Source organism: Callorhinus ursinus, unplaced genomic scaffold (assembly GCF_003265705.2).
Source record: "Callorhinus ursinus isolate GAN/ISIS: 27379988/994484 unplaced genomic scaffold, GSC_fseal_2.0 scaffold84, whole genome shotgun sequence".
In the NCBI taxonomy this organism is placed as follows: domain Eukaryota; kingdom Metazoa; phylum Chordata; class Mammalia; order Carnivora; family Otariidae; genus Callorhinus; species Callorhinus ursinus.
Window position 1 is genome coordinate 2,993,512 of NW_027397146.1, and position 17,501 is coordinate 3,011,012.

Here is a 17,501-nt window from a genome sequence, read left to right on the forward strand (position 1 = left end):
CTGCTGATTAGCCTGGACACATGTATGTGTATGAGCTGCCCTTAGGGTTGCTGACATGAGGAAGGAGACGCTTCTGGGCCCTCCTTCGGGGGACGGGTCTTCATTCACACACTGGATCGGGTACCAAAGACCGTCGGTTCAAAAGTCAGTGCTTGCTACATCCAGACCGTCCGTGACAGCGCACCCCTGTGTTCTGAGGAGACTGGAAGCCTGCCTGGGAGGACGCAGATGGCAGCAGAGGGGAAGGGAGAGACTCCCAGCCAGGGGGACAGGTCTAGCTAAAGTGGACAGTGGGAGAAGCAGCCCAGGAGAGAGGATGCTGCTGTGGGTGACGGGGCCACGCCAGTGGACCTTTCCCTTCATCAGACCAGGAAGAAACTGAGGCACAGAGGAGGAGGCCTGTGTCCACCCAGTGAAGCCGAGCCATAAAGCTGGCTGGCGTTTGATGCTGCTCCGAGGGTGGTGGGTGTCAGAATGTCTCACAGACCCAGGAGGGCAGCGTGCCTGTACTCCCAGGACCCTGAGCCTGCCCCCGCTTCCACCTCAGCTACTTGTCCACTTGCTCCATTTCCCCTAATGAGTAGGGAGAGTGCCTTCTCGCGTGAAACCTACGGCTCTAGGTGTCCCGGGTTTTAGATTGTTGTAGACAGGAGCAGGGTGCGGGGGTGGGGGGGGGGCAAGCGAGAGGTGCCCGGAGCTTGGCCACAAGCCCGCTGACGGCCAGGAGCCTGCCCCAAAGGGACAAGCCTGCCGTCAGCTTTGCCATCTGGCAGGGTAGCTGGGGACAGAGGTTCCTTTCTCGTTTTTCCAGAGCTCACTGACACAGCCACCTTGCCAGCCAGCCTGGTAAGCAGGGCCACCCCTGGCTCAGCAGCTCTGGAGCTCCGTCTCGCAGCGGAAAATGAGGTTGATGGAGCTGGGTGATTTCTATGGTCACCTTTCCAGACACGACTCCAGTGGCGCCCCTCGACAGCGTACAAGTGGCCAGTGCCTTCTCCCAGCCTTACTCGTGGCGTCGGGGCCCGGGTCTGAGTCGTCGCTGGCCCTGGGGCCCAGCACAATGCAGGAGGCCCCCAGGGGTGGGGAGGGTGCTGAGGGGATGAAGGACAAGCCACTTTCCCCCACAGATACCGGCACAGGGACCACAGTGGGGGAGGGGGGTGCTGCAGACCTGGATGGAGGAAATGCGCCTTGCCTCAGCGGCTGCACCCACCTCTCTCATCTCTTCCAGGTCCCTGAAGCTATCCGCAAATGCCAGCGTGCTGGCATCACGGTGCGCATGGTGACCGGGGACAACATCAATACAGCCCGGGCCATCGCGGCCAAGTGTGGCATCATCCAGCCTGGGGAGGACTTCCTGTGCCTGGAGGGGAAGGAGTTCAACCGGCGCATCCGCAATGAGAAAGGCGAGGTAGGCCTGGGCTCCGCTGCCCTCCCACCTCAGTCCAGGGTTCTGGCGGTTTCTCCCCCCGCCCCACCTCTGCTCAGCAGCCCCCATCCAGGCTCTGCAGCATCTGTGTGCTTCCCCCTCCCAGATAGAACAGGAGCGTCTGGACAAGGTGTGGCCCAAGCTGAGGGTCCTCGCCCGATCGTCTCCCACCGACAAACATACTCTGGTCAAAGGTAATGGAGCTTGCCCACTGCTGCTCGCCGCTGCCCCTGCCCCCGCCCCTGCCCGGGGTGCCATGCCACTGGCTGGGTGTGGTCTGCCCCCAGACTCCCGATGCCAAGCTCCAGGGCCTGCCTAGGAAGTGGGGTCCCGGGCTGGAGATGTGCTGCGGGTGGCCATGGCCCTGAACGTGAACTTCAGGAAAATGGCGGTGATGATGGCCGACATGCCAGGGCCCACCCCTCCGCATCTCTGGGCTAATGACACGAGTGGGAGACGCCTCTCGTTGTAACAGATAGGGAAACTGAGGACTTCGAGTCACACAGTGCTGAGCCCCTGCCTTCCACCCAATCACCACCACGTGTCATCTCGCCGGGTGATGGGCCAGGACAGGAGGAGGGGAGCGGGGACTTCACCGCAAAGGCGACCAAAGCACAAGGGGATTGGGGGCAGTGGGCGCAGGCGCAATCCCGAAGGGTTTCCTGAGTCAAGCAGTCGCCCACAGCCCCCAGGCAGGAGCCCAGGGCACAGGCGCCCCACTCTGCATTCCAGGGATCATCGACAGCAGCACTGGCGAGCAGCGGCAGGTGGTGGCCGTGACCGGGGACGGCACCAACGACGGGCCAGCCCTCAAGAAGGCAGATGTGGGCTTTGCCATGGTAAGCCACCCAGTGCCGACCTGGCTCAGCACACCACGTAGGGTCTTGTGTCTCAAGGACATCAGCTCCATGCAGAAAGGTGGGAGCTAGTGCTAAGGCCTCTCTCACCTCCTGGCCTCTCGGGCCTCCACAGGCATTTGGTGACAGTGGGGCCTGTTGTGCACCTGCCTCAGCCAGTCCCGGTCCAGTCTCAGCGAACCGCAGCCCCAACTGTGATGACTGGAGCCCCTTTCCCCCCCCCCCCCCCCCCCCCCCCCGCCGCCCCAATGAGCTTGTCCTCTGTGTTTCTCTCCCGTTGCTTATATGGAGCTAAGTTATTTCTGTAAACCCTCGCCCTGCTGCCCAGGAGCCCGGCCCTGGCACCACAGCCTTCTAGAGTGAGCTCTGCAGAAACCCAGTGAGCCCCTTTCCCCACCTACCACTAAGGAGCACCTGCGCTCTGCCACAGTGACGGTAGCCCACCACGGGCAGGCGCCAGGGGCCCAGGCCAGTCCTGCCCAGAAGCACCGGGCTGAGCTGCACGGGACCCAGCCTCAGGGCGGCAGACGGGGTGTGCAGCTTTGCGCGGCTGTGGCTGTCCCTGCGGCAGGGGCTTTGAGCACCGAGGATGGAGGAGGGCCTCCTCCAGGCACCCGTGTGTGGCCCGGGAAGACCTGTGCTTGCTCTGCCGAAGGCACCCCCCGCCCCCGGACTCATGGAGCTCCCATCTAGCAAGCCGCTCTAGCATGCTGGCACTGGACGGAAGCCTGGTGGTGGCCACGTGGTGGCAGCCGGGCCTTGTACCTGAGGCCACATTGGTGGCCACGGTGGTGTGGCCTCCTCTTTGTCTATGAGCAAAGACCCTTAGCTTGCCCTGAGACAACCTGCCACCTGGAGTGGGAGGTCACGTCGGATGAAACAAGGTCTGTTTCTAGCTGCTGGGGAGCCTCGTTTGGAAGGCCAGCTGGGCGGTAAGCCCCGGTGGGTTGAGTCTTCAAGGGAGCTGGGGAAAGGGCCCGTGGACACTGCGTGTGTGCCCCCCCCCCAGGGCATCGCAGGGACTGACGTGGCCAAGGAGGCCTCTGACATCATCCTGACCGATGACAACTTCACCAGCATCGTCAAGGCAGTCATGTGGGGCCGTAACGTCTACGACAGCATCTCCAAGTTCCTGCAGTTCCAGCTGACCGTCAACGTGGTGGCCGTGATTGTGGCCTTCACGGGTGCCTGCATTACTCAGGTGGGCACTGGGGACCGCCGTGCCCGAGGAAGACCCCGGGCTCTCCTTTCCGCAAGCCTTGGGGCCTGCGGGAGGCAGCCGGTTTCCGGGGCCCCTCCTGCCTCACGCGCCCGGAGCCCGGTGTGGAGAGCCAGCCCAGGAGACCCCACTCCCATGAGTGTGTGGGCCACGAGCGCCCGCCCAGGGGCTCGGCCGTGAGAGCCAGGTCTTTACTTTGTTGCATGTTTTTTTTTGTTTTTAATTGAAATAAAAATCACATACCAAAACCTTCGCCATTTGAGAGTAGACACACTTCAGTGGCATTTCATACATTCACAGTGTGTGCAGACCACTGGCTCTGTCTCGTTTCTGAACGTTTTCATCGCCCCTAAGAAGACCCCATCCCCAGTAGCAGCCGCTCCCCATCCCCCTCCCCCCAGTCCCTGGCACCCGCGGATCTGCTTTCTGTCTTTACAGACTTACCCATTCTGGAACATTCCATGCAGATGGAATCAAATAACACGTGGTCTTTTGTGTCTGGCACATTTCACTCAGCATCGTGTTTTCAAGGTCCATCCGTGTTACAGCATGGATCGGTACTCCGTTCCTTTGGATGGCAGAATAATGCGCCATCGTATGGAGAGAGCCCCTTTCATTTGTCCCTTCCTCCATCGGTGGGCATTTGGGTCATTTCCACCTTTTGGTGACTGTGAAGAACACTGCTGTGAGCATGCGTGTACAAGTCTTTGTGGGGGGAAGTGCTGCTCCTTTCGAGGACCCTCATCCCCGTTTTCAATAGTCCAATTCTCCCCATTAGTGAGGGTCCAGGATTTGTCTCCCTTTGAAAGGTTTTTTTAATGGAGATAAAATTCACATCACGATAGCCATTTGAAAGCGCATAGCTCAGTGACACTCAGTACATTCACAATGTTGTGCCCACTAAAGCTGGCACCCCCCCCCGCCCCTTGCCTTGCCCCAGCTCCTGACACCCACTCACCTGCTCTCTGTCAGTTCTGGAAGTTTCATAGGAATGGAATCATACAGCATGTGGCCCTTTGTGTCTGCCTTTTGTGAGGCTGATTTCGAACCGACTCAGAGGCGATGAGGTCAGGAGAGCACCCATCGCAGTCTGGGGCAACACACGGGCTTGTGAACCTCCTGCTGACTATTGGGGCCACACCTTCTAGATCACTGCCACCAGGTGCGAGAAGGGAGACTGGCAACATTTTAAGAGCAGGAATCTGAAAGTGCGGCGAACACTCGCTGCGAACCTTAACAACAGGGATGGCGGATGTCACGGTTTTCTGGGAAGGGCGGATTCGCTGCGAGTCTGTGCCAGTGACGCCGCCCCCCAGCTGAGTTTCTGCCGGGGAGCGGTGCGCCAGGGCGCTTCCTGGCCCCACGTGAGGATGACTGCCTCCTCTCCACAGGACTCCCCTCTCAAAGCCGTGCAGATGTTGTGGGTGAACTTGATCATGGACACATTTGCCTCTCTGGCCCTGGCGACGGAGCCACCCACCGAGGCGCTGCTGCTGCGGAAACCGTACGGCCGGGACAAGCCCCTGATCTCGCGCACCATGATGAAGAACATCCTGGGCCACGCGGTGTACCAGCTCACCATCATCTTCACACTGCTGTTCGTCGGTAGGTCCGCCCTGGGGCACGCTGCACGGCTGCCGGCTCGCAGGCTCAGACCCTGTCTGGCCGTGGAAGGGACGGATGAGCACTAGGAACCCAGTTCCCCGTGAGGACCACCCCGCCCTCCCCTCCCTGCTGTCCCTCTCTGGGTGTGCCCCGGCGAGGGGTCACAGGGCCCCCCCTGCCAAGCAACTGTCCACTGCTCCCAGACCCAGATCACACCCATCTGTCCGTGCACCCCATGACCATTTCTCCAGGGGACAACAACCATGATCAGGAGAGAGGTGGGGGGAGGGGGGGAGGGCGAGGGGGAGGAGAAAGCAAGGCAGTAGGAGGTAAAGCAGAGGACAGGAAGGAGAGGCCGGAGGAAAGAAGGGAGAAGGGGGAGAGCTGAAGGGGGAGGAGGGAAGGAGGACTGAGGGTCAGGAAGAGAAGGCAGTTGGCTGGGCTTGTTGGTGTTTGTGGCCCCTCTCCCTTAGGTCAGGGCGCTCTCGGCAAGCCACCGGTGCCGTCCTCCAGGACAGCGTTTGCTGACAGACAGGAGTCACGGTGGGGGGGGACCCCACAAATGTCAGGATCGCGGGTGGGGAGAGGGTTCCTCAGCGGGCCCCTTCTCTGATATCTTGGGAGCAGAAGCTTCTCGTGCCCGGCCTGAGGGCCTCTGCCTGGCTGCCCTGGCTTAGGGACAGGGCCGAGGAGGGCGGCCTGCAGCCTCCGATCCCTCCCCAGCCCACCCCCAGCTCACCCTGGCACCCAGAGTTTGTCTTGGCTTCCTTCCTGCCTGCCCTGGGGTTTCGGCACCAGAGCTGTGGGCCAGGCCTTGGCTGTGAGCTCCGTTCCCTCGGCCGTCTCACCACAGACACCCCCCCACCAGCACCCCTCAGGCGACATTGGCCGGGAGCCATGTCCGCTCAGGGTTCCACTCCCTCATGTGCCCCTTGGCCTGCAGGGGAGCTCTTCTTCGACATCGACAGCGGGAGGAACGCGCCCCTGCATTCTCCACCCTCAGAGCACTACACCATCATCTTCAACACGTTCGTCATGATGCAGCTCTTCAACGAGATCAATGCCCGAAAGATCCACGGTGAGCGAAACGTCTTCCATGGCATCTTCAGCAACCCCATCTTCTGCACCATTGTCCTGGGCACCTTTGCAATTCAGGTAGGAGCGCTGACCCCACTCTTACAACAGCTGGGGAAGCGGGGGACCATGCCCTGCCCCCCCGGTGGCCTGCCTGTCCCGCTCAGAGGTGGCTCTGCCCCTCCTGCCTCCCCAGCCCCTGCTGGCATCCCCTGTGACCCCGCGTCCTCTGTCCCCACCTTCAAAACATCATGGCATTGCCTTGGCTTCGCCTGCTGGGTTCCAGAGAGCCCTAGTGTGCCTTACTGAGAACGAACCTCCTCATAGTTCCCTCTGAGTCCCATTTCCAGCACTTGATTCCCTGGTGGGAAGCCACCAGAACTCCAGAAGGTTCCTTTGGACAAGCTTTCTATCCCCAGCGCTGACAAACTGGCCTCTGCCCGCCACCGTGCTGTGGACAGGCTGGTCAGTCAACTCTTCAGGAGAGGCTGAGCATTCAAAAGCAGGGTGTGGCAATAGAAAATGTGAGGTTTGGTGACAGCAACAGGCCAGGATAGTGTCTCCTTACAGTTCTCAAAGGAGGGACCTGCCACGCCTTGGGGGGGCCAACCAGGGAAGCGTCTGGGTCAGTCAGGAGACAGAGGGGGAGCAGGGAGCCTTTACTGTGGTTTCTGGGGGAGAAACTGAGGGGGGTGAGCTGGCTGAGGATTCACTAGTATGAGTAATTTCAGGGTTCTGGGGGACATAAGACTGTCTCTGGTTGTCTGGGTCCTGGCCCTGGGTGATTAAGGCGGGGGCAGTGGCCTGGAAAGGAGAGCACAGTAACGGGGGTGGTTGGTCTGCATGGACAAAGCTCACCCCAGGGAGGGAGGTTCTTCCCTAGGAAGGGGCAATAAGCCAGCAGGAGGCCCAGGCAAGGCGAGTCGGGCGTGTCACTGGGGTATCCAGGGCAAGGTGTGTCCAGCGCAGGCACGCCAGGCAGATGGTCTCGTTTTGTTTTGTTTTGTTTTGTTTTGTTGACTACTATAAAAGTTTATTTAACAAAAAAGTTCGATATGAAAATGCACACGACCTGATTTTTATATTGTAGTAAAACAGGTACTATGGAGGGGACATGTGGAAGCAGTTGATTTCTTCTGATGAACACACCCATTGTTTATACTCGCTCCAAGGCTTCTAACATGATGATACTATTTCCTCGTATTACCACCATTCCAGTATTGTTGTGTTGCCCACTAGTTGCCATCTATCACAAGATTCATAAACGGATCGAACCCCCACAATATTCCTTGGACATGTCTGCCACCATTTAATTTCAATGACAATTTCTTGTCCATAAATTTTTTCAACTCGGGAGGGTGAGCTTTGCTCATGGTGTCTACTGCGCGAGCTCAAAGATGCCTCCAAATGGAATTCGTGGCGTCCCACACGCTACGCCAGGCAGATGTTAAAGCATTACGTTGACAGAAGCTGGAAATGTGGTCCCTGAGGGCTGGAGGAGGGGCCTCAGTAGCTGTGCCTGCCTCCTTCCCACCCCACCCCTGCAGATCGTCATCGTCCAGTTCGGCGGAAAGCCCTTCAGCTGCTCCCCCCTGTCCACGGAGCAGTGGCTCTGGTGCCTGTTCGTTGGCGTTGGGGAGCTGGTCTGGGGACAGGTGAGTGTCTGCCTCGTCACCTTCCCCGGCCCCACCCCTTAGCTGTCTCCTCTACAACAGCACCACAGATGGGCGTGATGTGGGGGGATCGGGGCGCCTCAGGGCCCACACTTAGGAAAGTATTCAGTGTGTTCAAGGGCTCAGGCCTGGGCCATGTCACCACTCAGGTGCAAGGCCACAGGTGACAGCGTCAGCAGAGAAAAGACCAAGGGCCACGGCGGGGATGTCACAAAGCCCCAGCAAAATCACCCACCACTCCCCTTTTCGTGATAGGAGCCAAAAATCATCCCCTAAAACGGGGTGGCTTAGAAAATCCCCACCGAGCTAAACTGAACAACACCCTGCTAAATCCTCCAAGGGGCAAAGAGAAAGTGCCAAGGAAAATGAAGACATACTTTGAGATGATAGAAAGCCATAGGCACACAAGAGGCTTCTGAAAGCATTGCTCGGCAGTTCTGGAGCATTGCTGTAGGAGGCCAAGTCCACGATCCACTCACCTCAGACACAACGAAGTACCACAGACTGGGGGGCTTAAACAGCAGGTGTTATTCTCTCACACCTCTGGAAGCTGGAAGTACAAGATTGAGCCAACGCAGGACCAGGTCCTGGGGAGACCAGGCGTGAGCTTCCAGGTCCCTGGCCGGCGGAGGCGTGCGGCAGTGGCGTTTCTCCCGCAGCCTTGTGTGACAACCCGCACCGGGCACGGCCACCAGGGAAGCCTCCCTGAGCGGCGCTGTCCGGGGACTTCAGTGCGGGGTCGGTCCCGTCGGCCTGGAGCTCCCGCGGGGCTGAGCTTGGAAACTCAGTCTCTGCACCTGCACCGCCACCCCCACCCCCCACCCCGGGACGTGAAGCTGAGAGGTGTGGCCCAGCTCGGTCCCAGGGAGACTGAGACCCTCTCATCAGGCAGGATGGGCCAGGGGCCTAGAGGTCCCCTCTCAGGAGCTGGGGGCCAAGGCCAGGCCTCCCCTCGCTAGAAAACACTCCTTGCTCACAACGGCCTCCACACCCTGCTCCCAGTCAGAGGAAAGAGGCTGGCATCTCTCTCTGGAGAGCAGGACTTGGCACCAGGCAAAGGTGGCCCAGGCATGCAGCCTCGGGGAGCAGAAAAGGACGTCCCATCCCCGGGTCTGCCCGTGTCAGAGGGAGGGGGGAGGTCTGGGTCCCCTGCCGGCCCCAGCAGAGCTCCCGCCCTGAGAGGACCAGCCCTGCTCTGACAGCCACCTGTCTCTGCTGTCCCTCACCTCTGGCCCCCCAGGTCATCGCCACCATCCCCACCAGCCAGCTCAAGTGCCTGAAGGAAGCCGGGCACGGGCCCGGGAAGGATGAGATGACTGACGAGGAGCTGGCCGAGGGGGAGGAAGAGATTGACCACGCCGAGCGGGAGCTCCGCAGAGGCCAGATCCTCTGGTTCCGGGGCCTCAATCGGATTCAGACACAGGTAAGCCGCCGGGCCACTTGGCTACTCTGGCTTTCCCGCCTTGAGAGGGTGGCAAGCAAGCAAGAGGCAGAGAGTGGGCGAGGTGAGCCCCCTACCAACAGGGAAACCCTTGGGTCTCGCTGCCACGGTGACACGGGCCACCCCCAGGTGCGCCTGTTGCCGGGTGTGCTGCCACGGTGGCCTATCTCTGCCACCTCCCTCAGAGCCCAGAGGGCCCCCCCACCGTGCTGGGTGCAGGTGTCAGCTAAAGGTGTGTGTTGTGACCAGTAGTTGTCTCTCGGGGGGCACAGACCACCCACTGTCTGCGTTGCTGCTGGGCCTTGCCTTATTCGCTGGGAACAGCCCAGTCACAGGGAGGTGACGTTCTCGGGATGAGACAGATGCCCGTTACAAATAGCCTTTGGTGAGCTCACCGTTCACGGGTTATAGTGTGTATTCTGTGGAAGCCGACTCGGGCCACAGAGTTGGGCCTTTCTGTTCATCTCAATGGCCACATATCAGAACTGGTGGGGACCAAGACCTCCATAAAGTCAGATGGTCACAATGACCACTCGGCCACGGGCACTTTCCAAGGCTTCACGAGACTTGCCTGCCAGAGCAAACCCTGTTCTTTGCCCCCAACGCCTCCCAGTTGGCCTTCTTGCCAGAATGTTCTGTATTCACTGCCTCTCCACATCCTTTCCTCACACTCACGTGTGATCCCACCACAGCCTGGCCTCTGCCTTCAACGTCCCAGAGGCAGGTGTCACCAAGGCCTGTAAGACCCCTGGCTCCCGGACTCGGGCTGTCCCTTCTTCCCAGCGCCCTTCCGTAAGGGCAGTCAGCCCTGCTCTCTCTGGTGGCCTGCTTTCCCCTCCATCCCACTGTCTGCTCCTCAGCCTTGCTTGCCCGGCTCCCCCACTTCCCGCTGACACCTTGGTCCGCCCTGCTGTGGCCCTCACATGCTGAAAATCCCACAGACCTGGGGGCACTGGACTGTGTAGGGAAGGAAGGAAGAGCAGGTGAGAGCTGAGCCCCAGCCCTCGGCCCCTCTCAACTACAACCCCCCCCTTCCTTCAGCATCTCCTGCAGCCTCTCCTTCAGCCCCGTGGACACTCCTTGGCCAATTCCCCACTGCCTGCTCCTTCCCTTGCAGCCTTCAGATGGCGACCCAGTGCCCCTCACTCCCCATCTCCTCCTGTGCCCAACCGGAAATCCCCAGAGTGCCACCCCTGAACCGAGATGCCCACAGTGGGCTTGGGCCAGACCACAGTCCCTGAGCCCACCTCCTTCCAGCCCCGCAGCACCTGACCGATGGCTCTGTCGCCTCCACTGAGCAAGCCAGAGCCCCAGACTCTCTCCCCGTCTCCCCACACAGCTGGTACATCAGCATGGCCCATCGGCTCAGCTCTGCCCCCTTGAATGCAAGTCCCCAGTCCAGCCACCCCTGCCCCCCATCCTCCTGGCGTAGCCACCAGTGCCTCCGCCTGGATCAAGTCTCCCTGCTGCCTCCCTAGCCCCCAGTGACACCTGTCACTCTCTGCCACTCCTGTGCTTCCCAAAGCCCCGCCTCTGGTCTTTCTCCATGTTCTGTCCAGGACCCCCAGCCCCCATGCCCCTGACCTAGCTCCAGTTGCTTTTCCTCCTGGGGGTCGCACCGGTGGGAAGAACACTACCATGCACTTAGCCCCGCCCTTCTCCAGATTCCTGCTGAGGGCCCCTGGGCCCGGGGCCATGACCGGGGAGCACAGCTCTCCCCAGTATCTGCTTCCAGCCTGTCACACAGCACTACAGGCTCATCCCGAAGAATCTTTTCACAACTCGCCCAAAGCACCCTCAGCAGCCGGTGCCTACCCTGCCTGGGGTCTGACGCTCCCGCACACGCACCTATTGCCATACAGTCCCCGGAAGTCTCATGGGGCTCGGGCTCAGGGCCCCCCACTTCTTTCCTCCCCAGGCCCCAGCCTCAGCTTCAACCACAAGCTCTCAGCCTCCCGCCTGCTCCTCCAGCCTTTGTTGAGCTAGGCCCTCTAACGACCCCATCCAGCTTCTCTTCCTGTCCTAGGGTCAAGTCCAGGGTCCTGACCATGGCCTTCAAGCCCGTGCCTCTTAGCGTCATCCCACTGTGGCCCTTATAACCCCTGCCGCTTTTCCAGACATGCATTCGCTCTGCCTCCATGCTGGCCACTTCCCGGGCCCCAGGACACCCCAGCTCCCACTGTGTTCCCTGGGGGCACCTCCTCCTCCTGCAGCGGCCTGCTCACAGAGCACCACCTCGTGAAGCCTTCTCAGAGTCCACTCCCTCCTGCCCCTGTAGGCCCCAGGCAGCTGTCCGGGCTCTCAGCCCAGGGCCCTGGAATCAGGGAAGAGCAGAGTACCCCAGGGAACTTTCCAAAGCGGCAGAGTCCTGGGCTGCTCCCAGCGCTTGCGATATTGTAGGGCTGGGTGAGGTGATCCCCAGTAAGTCCACGTTTAAGGAGCTCCCCAGGGATGCAAGGGGCTTCTCCGATGGAGAAGCAGGAGGCCAGGTCTCTGGCTCATTCCTCTTCGCGTCCCGAGCACCTAGGCCGGCATGGCCAGGGAAGAGTGTCTTAGGTCTGAATGGAATGCTGAGCGCCCAGGGGAGGAGCAGGAACAACTTTGTAGCCAGATATCCCGGTCTCCCCTCACTGCCTCACACCCAACTGTGAGCCCCTGCGCACCCCATCCTGGCCCCACGGGCTCTTGTCTGTCATGCCCCAGTTCATGCTGCAGAGCCCAGAGCCAACCCTAGCTGGTGGTCGCTTTTCTAGCAGCTGAGACGGCAGCCCTGCCCAGTGTGAGGCATCTGGGGGCTGTGCGTCCGTGTCTTCTGTGTGCCTGGGGGCTCTGGGGCCTGCCCCGTGGCCTGGCTAGTAGAACGGGTCTCCTCAGTCAGAGTCTTGGAGTTCCAGGCCGTTCTGATTATCACGCCCACATAGACCCGGGCCAGTCAGGTCCCTACTTTGTACATGATGAAATGGGGCCCAGAGAAAAGGGGCCTTGCCCCAGGTCACCCACTGAGAGTCTCCGTCCCCTGATCCGCTAGCATATGCCTTGCCCTCTCTCCATAGAGCCACGCTTCCCCCCACAGGACCGTCACATTGTCACATCAGATTCACGCTCCTCAAGAATGCTGAGCCAATTGGCTACTTTAGCTAATTTAAGAGCATCTGTTCTTTTTGATTCAAAATACCTGCTTGAAAAGCAGAACTCGAGTCCCCCAGCTTGTATGTAATACCCCAAGCCAAGGGAAACCTGCCCTAGGCAGCTGGCCCTGGATTTCTGGATTCTGCGAACAACAAACTTGCTCCCCAGACTGCTCCCCAGCACAGCTTTTCACGTTGCTAAGTGAAGGCATTTTGTAACCTGCTGCCTGCTCTCACCACCATTCCACACTAACATATCAATACACCAAAGACTTGCGGGGGGGGGGGGGGGGGGGGGGGCCTTAAAAAAAAAAAAAAAAAAAAAAAAGAGTCCTTAAAACTGTGAACGCGGAGCTTTGCGAAGCAGTCATGATGCGGCCTACTTCCCATTCCATTATGAACCAATGAGAAGCTTCAGCAGCAACTGGGCTTTTGAGGGGTGGGGGGGGCAATTTGGAGGTATTTTGACTGATACCGTCATCCCATTGGGACACCATGAGGAGAGGTCAAATCAGAGGCAGAAAAAGCATCTTTTCCTTCCCTTGTCGCCTTTGCTGCCTGAAGAGTGCCCTCTCGAGACAGACCTTAGAAACCTCTTGGCAATCTAGGGAGGAGAGGGCCCCCGGAGAGAGAGTGGCATGCGGCATGGGTCATCTTCCTTCAGTGCGTTGGGGCAGTCCCCTGTGGCCGCTCAGTGTGCCTTACGCGTGGGTCTCAGTCCCTTGCTGAAGAGCAGCTTGTGTTGGTGGAAGGGAGCTCGACGGCAGAGTACATGGCAAAAGTCTTTTCCACCGCGCGTCTAGGAGTTGAAATGATGCACAACTTCATTTTGGTTGGGGTGAAGGGGGTCCGGGTCCTCAAGCTGCCTGCTTCCAAGAAGCCTGGCCCCGTGCCAGACACTGCAGGGCTTGGGGGTGGCACAGGGCCCCTCGCTCTGGGCCGAGAGTAGGTAGCCAGTGTGCATCAGGCTCCAGAATTGCATATCTGCTTTGCTGCTCATGTCATCCAGTGAACCATACGGCACTTTCCAGAAATCAGATCCACCTTCTAAGGCCAAAAGATTCCGCCCCACCCCACCCCTGGAAGGCATTCCCAAAGAGGCAGCTGAAAGGGTGCCACGCTAGGCTGGCCTCCTAGAACCTAGGCACACAGTCTCCGAGGGGGAAAACATTCAGTGCGGCCACTCAGCCACAGGTCTGATTCACCCCCCAGCCATCCAGGCCCCTGAAAGATGGGGTCAGGAAGTCAGAAGACAATGGGACTCCTAGCGAGTTCACCACATGGGTCTCACTTCCCATAGACCCACTTCCCTTTTGACACCTGGGAAGCTTCCAGGGTGGGGGACAAAGCAAAAGCCATCTTTGCCCCCAGGACCCTCCGATCTCTCTGCTCTCCCCCCTGCCGTGCCTGTGGCTCTGTAGAAAGGAGCCCCATAAGCCAAAGCAGGTGCTTTTGCAAAATCTCCCCTCTCTCTTTTTAAGTCCATTCTTTCACTGAGGCTGCCCACAGGGGTGCCCCCTCCATCACTCGGATGAGCCACAGAAGGAGAGCGATGTCTACACCTCCCCACAAGGCAGGGCAGGCCGGCGTAGTGAGAAGCAGTGGACGTCTGTTGCTTAGAGCGATGTAAACCAAGGACAGGCTGGGGAAGGGCCCCCGTACGCACACCCTCGGCGAGCACAGCCGCAGGGAGACTCGTCCTCATGGGAGCGTGTCATATCCCTCCGGTCTGCTGGGGCAGGAAACAGGCTGGAGAGCTACTGACCTAGGATAACAAACATTACCAGCCTCAGGTAGTAGATGACAAGTGGCCCGCCAGGAGCAGATGGTTCACTCCCCGCCCTCCCGGTCTTCTGAGGGCTAATCATTCACTCAGCAAACCCTCCCTCTCTTGGTGGTGACACAGAGGCTGGCCTCAGCCACGACCACGGCCCCCGTCAGAAGCACTGTCAGCTCCCAGGGAGCGGGGCGACCTAGATGAGGCTTTGCTGTCACAGTATGTCCCCGGCGTGGCCCCTGTCCTCACCCAACCCCACCCCTGTGTGGTAGTCGGGACAACAGTGCAAGCCAAACTTTATCTCATTTTCTCTCCCACAGATGGAGGTAGTGAGTACCTTCAAGAGAAGCGGTTCATTTCAGGGTGCTGTGCGCCGGCGGTCTTCGGTCCTCAGCCAGCTCCATGACGTAACCAATCTTTCTACCCCTACTCACGTAATTCTCTCTGCTGCCAATCCCACCAGTGCCGCTGGGAGTGAGTCTTGAGTCCCCTTTTCTCTCATAAATGGCATCTCTGGGGGAGAAAAAGCCTCCCCGCCTCTTCCTTCTCTTTTTTCCAGTCTTGCACCCTCTGCTCACGGTGGCTTTTCCGTTCTTCCTTCACTGCCCTGTCCAGTCCTTCCCGCCCAGACGGTGTGTCTCTCCAGAGCCATATTCTCTTACGAAATGTACTGAATCCATGGCACTGCTGGACCTTCTGTTCTTTTCTTTGTTGGGTTTTTTGGTTTTCATTTAGCACTCCTTCTGTCATTGGTTTTCTTTTCTTGAACTTGTCTGCATCTGCCGATGGTTCTTCATGAACTTGGGCCCGCTTCTGGTGGTGTCTGGTGTCAGGGAGGGGCTTTGGTCGGTGTTCTGTGGGGCAGCCAAGGGCAGGCGTGCAGACTCAGGGCTGCCTTCCAGGGCGGGGCGGGGGGGAGGGGGGACAAGTGCCATCATTCACGGCAGAATAATCCAGCCCGCCTGCTTGGGACTAAGTGGCAGCTTCCAGAACTCCCCTGGAGGTGGTCTCCAGAGGCAGGAGACCGGATGTAGGCTTCGGGAAGCCACGGTCACACGTCCCCAGGTGGGCTCGGTGGTGGCCAGTTGCTTCTGCTCGGGGGCTACCTGCCCCATAGGCCTTTGCCCTGAGCCCACGGCATTAGAGGTATCCGAGGTGTGCCTTGAACTGGAGTCCTCCTCACACCCGGAGCCAGCACTCTGCCACGTTTCCACTTGTTCCCAAAGCACCTTTGCTCTTTTCTGAACAGGCCTCAGGATTGGAAGGTCTTAGCCTGATCCGGTCCACATTCTCTCTCTTCCTTCCTCTGAGAAGCTGGGAGAGGCAGATTCCCTTCTATATGTTCCAATGAAAACTTCCCACCATGTTGGTCACATTTTAAAGAGAACCCAGGGGCTGTCCTAAAAGAGGTAGAAACTTCCATGATTGCTCACATCTTTTTACAAAAACAAAAGGAAAGCTACAAGAGCCCTGAACCCGCCACCCCATGGTTTCCCTAACGAGCGAGAATGCAGGGAACGGTGTGGGCCCTGCTCCCTCCCAGCGCCTCCTGCTTCTCGTAACAAACTCGAGGTTTCAAAGACCAAACAGTAAACCTTCAAGCATGAGCCCAGAGCTCTTGCTGGGATGGTTCGATGCTACCTCTTTCCTTTCCTTCCAGTGAAACCCGGCAACTCTCACCTCCGTGAACACATCACTTCCCCACAGACGGGAGCCATTAACTATGCCTTTTTCCCTCACCAGACTCGGATTTTCTTTTTTCTTGATTTCTTCTCTTTCCCTTTTTTCTTTTGTCTTGTCTTCTTCCCCCCCCCCCGCCCCTTTTTTAATTTTTCTTCCTCTTTTTTTTTCTTTTTCTTTTTTTAGGAACTGGTGAGAGGTCCCCAGTGGGGGGCATCCCTCCTCTTGCTTACACTGTTGTTTCAGGCCACTCTGCCCTTTAAGGAAGGGGTGTGGGCTGCACCAGTCCCCGCTGGACCACCTTGTCCCCTTCGGAAACAGCACGCACATGTGCGCGCGCACACACACACACACACACACACACTCCCCCATCCCCACACCACAGGCCACACACACCTCCAGCTCCCCTGCACACTCACTGGGCCTCCCCGGCTGGGCCACAAATACTGACCGTCAGCCATCACAGATCGGCTGGAAAGCTCCGGCCTCGTCTCAGAAGGGTCTTGCCACCACTCCACCCGGAGAGGTCTGCAGGAGGCTCAGCTACAGTCAGTTGAGGACAGAACTGGTACGCGGCCTCCCAGGAGCGCCTCAGCTAGGGCCTGGCTGAGGCAGCAGCGCCTTCCTTCCCGGAAATGAAGGGACAAGAGAGGGCGCGGGTCCGCCCAAGGGGCACATACCGACCTGCCCCTGTCCCTCCCTCTCCCTCGACTTTTTCCACGTGTTTCTTTGCCATCTCTCTCTGCACTTCCCGTCTGTCTGTCCACCTGTCTGTTGACTTGAACGGGGAAAGGCAGCTGACAGAGCCCCCACTCCTCATGCCCCTCAGGCCTTCTCCCCTCCAGGCCCAGCCCGGGCCTCCCCTCTGAGAACCTGTCTCTTGGTTCCTTTCGGATTCCTTGGGCTTTCTCCCTGGCAGTAGCCTCTTTCTCTCCTCTCTTTCTGGCACCTTCGTTCCTTCTGCAACCGTCTGTCACCCCACTTCCCACTTTGGGGAGCCCAGCAGTGCCTGGTAAGAACAGTTCGAGAGATGCCACCCCTTCCACTGGTCAAGAGCTACTCCAGGGGGATAGAACTAGTGCCTGACCAAAAAAAAAGGGGGGGGGTCTACTGTCCCATCCACACCCCATGGTGCCGGGTGAGGAACAGGTGACAGGACCCCAGTGAGAGCTGAGCACCTTCTGTCTGAGGAGGGTGCTGGTGTGGTAGCAAGGGCCCACCTCAGAAAGGAAGCTCCCGCACTGTGGCGGAAGGTGCTGGCTGGAGGCCCGGGCAACACCAGGGGACATGCCTGCTTCTGGACGCCACCAACCAAAACCACTGCGGGGCAGATTGGTTGGGGACTCTGGACTGGCTCCCCCAGTCCAAGCTGTGAGGACCTAGAGAAATCATTAAGCCCAGCACCCTCATTGTACAAAGCAGAAGAAGCCCTAGCACACGGGCCAGGAGGGCTAGCCACTGGCCCTCACCCTCTCTTGGAACTTACCAGAAGGAAGGCAAGGTGCAGATCACGACAGAGCTCTAAGCCTAGCCGAGAGGCCGAGTCGTAGAGGGTGCAGTGGTTACAGGCCACAAGTTTTCCTAAGGAAAACCCCAGCTCTTATGAGAAGGTTCCCGC

The 17,501-nt window shown here is 59.1% G+C and overlaps 1 protein-coding gene and 1 pseudogene across 4 annotated transcripts in view; one reads left to right on the forward strand and one right to left on the reverse strand.

The window, feature by feature from the left end:
- Positions 1-17,501, forward strand: part of ATP2B3 (ATPase plasma membrane Ca2+ transporting 3) — a 64,595-nt gene that overhangs the window by 35,457 nt on the left and 11,637 nt on the right. For 2 of the 4 annotated variants that reach the window (XM_025862817.2, XM_073887939.1), the window contains exons 13-21: positions 1,232-1,411; positions 1,536-1,623; positions 2,162-2,268; positions 3,296-3,487; positions 4,897-5,110; positions 6,054-6,265; positions 7,732-7,839; positions 9,098-9,280; positions 14,524-14,610. In XM_025862817.2, the coding sequence (XP_025718602.1) occupies positions 1,232-1,411; positions 1,536-1,623; positions 2,162-2,268; positions 3,296-3,487; positions 4,897-5,110; positions 6,054-6,265; positions 7,732-7,839; positions 9,098-9,280; positions 14,524-14,610 (1,371 nt within the window). Of the gene's footprint in view, positions 1-1,231; positions 1,412-1,535; positions 1,624-2,161; positions 2,269-3,295; positions 3,488-4,896; positions 5,111-6,053; positions 6,266-7,731; positions 7,840-9,097; positions 9,281-14,523; positions 14,678-17,501 lie in introns of all 4 variants that reach the window. The other 2 variants (XM_025862819.2, XM_073887940.1) reach the window with 2 other exon arrangements.
- LOC141371658 (small nuclear ribonucleoprotein G pseudogene) lies at positions 7,215-7,616 on the reverse strand (annotated as a pseudogene).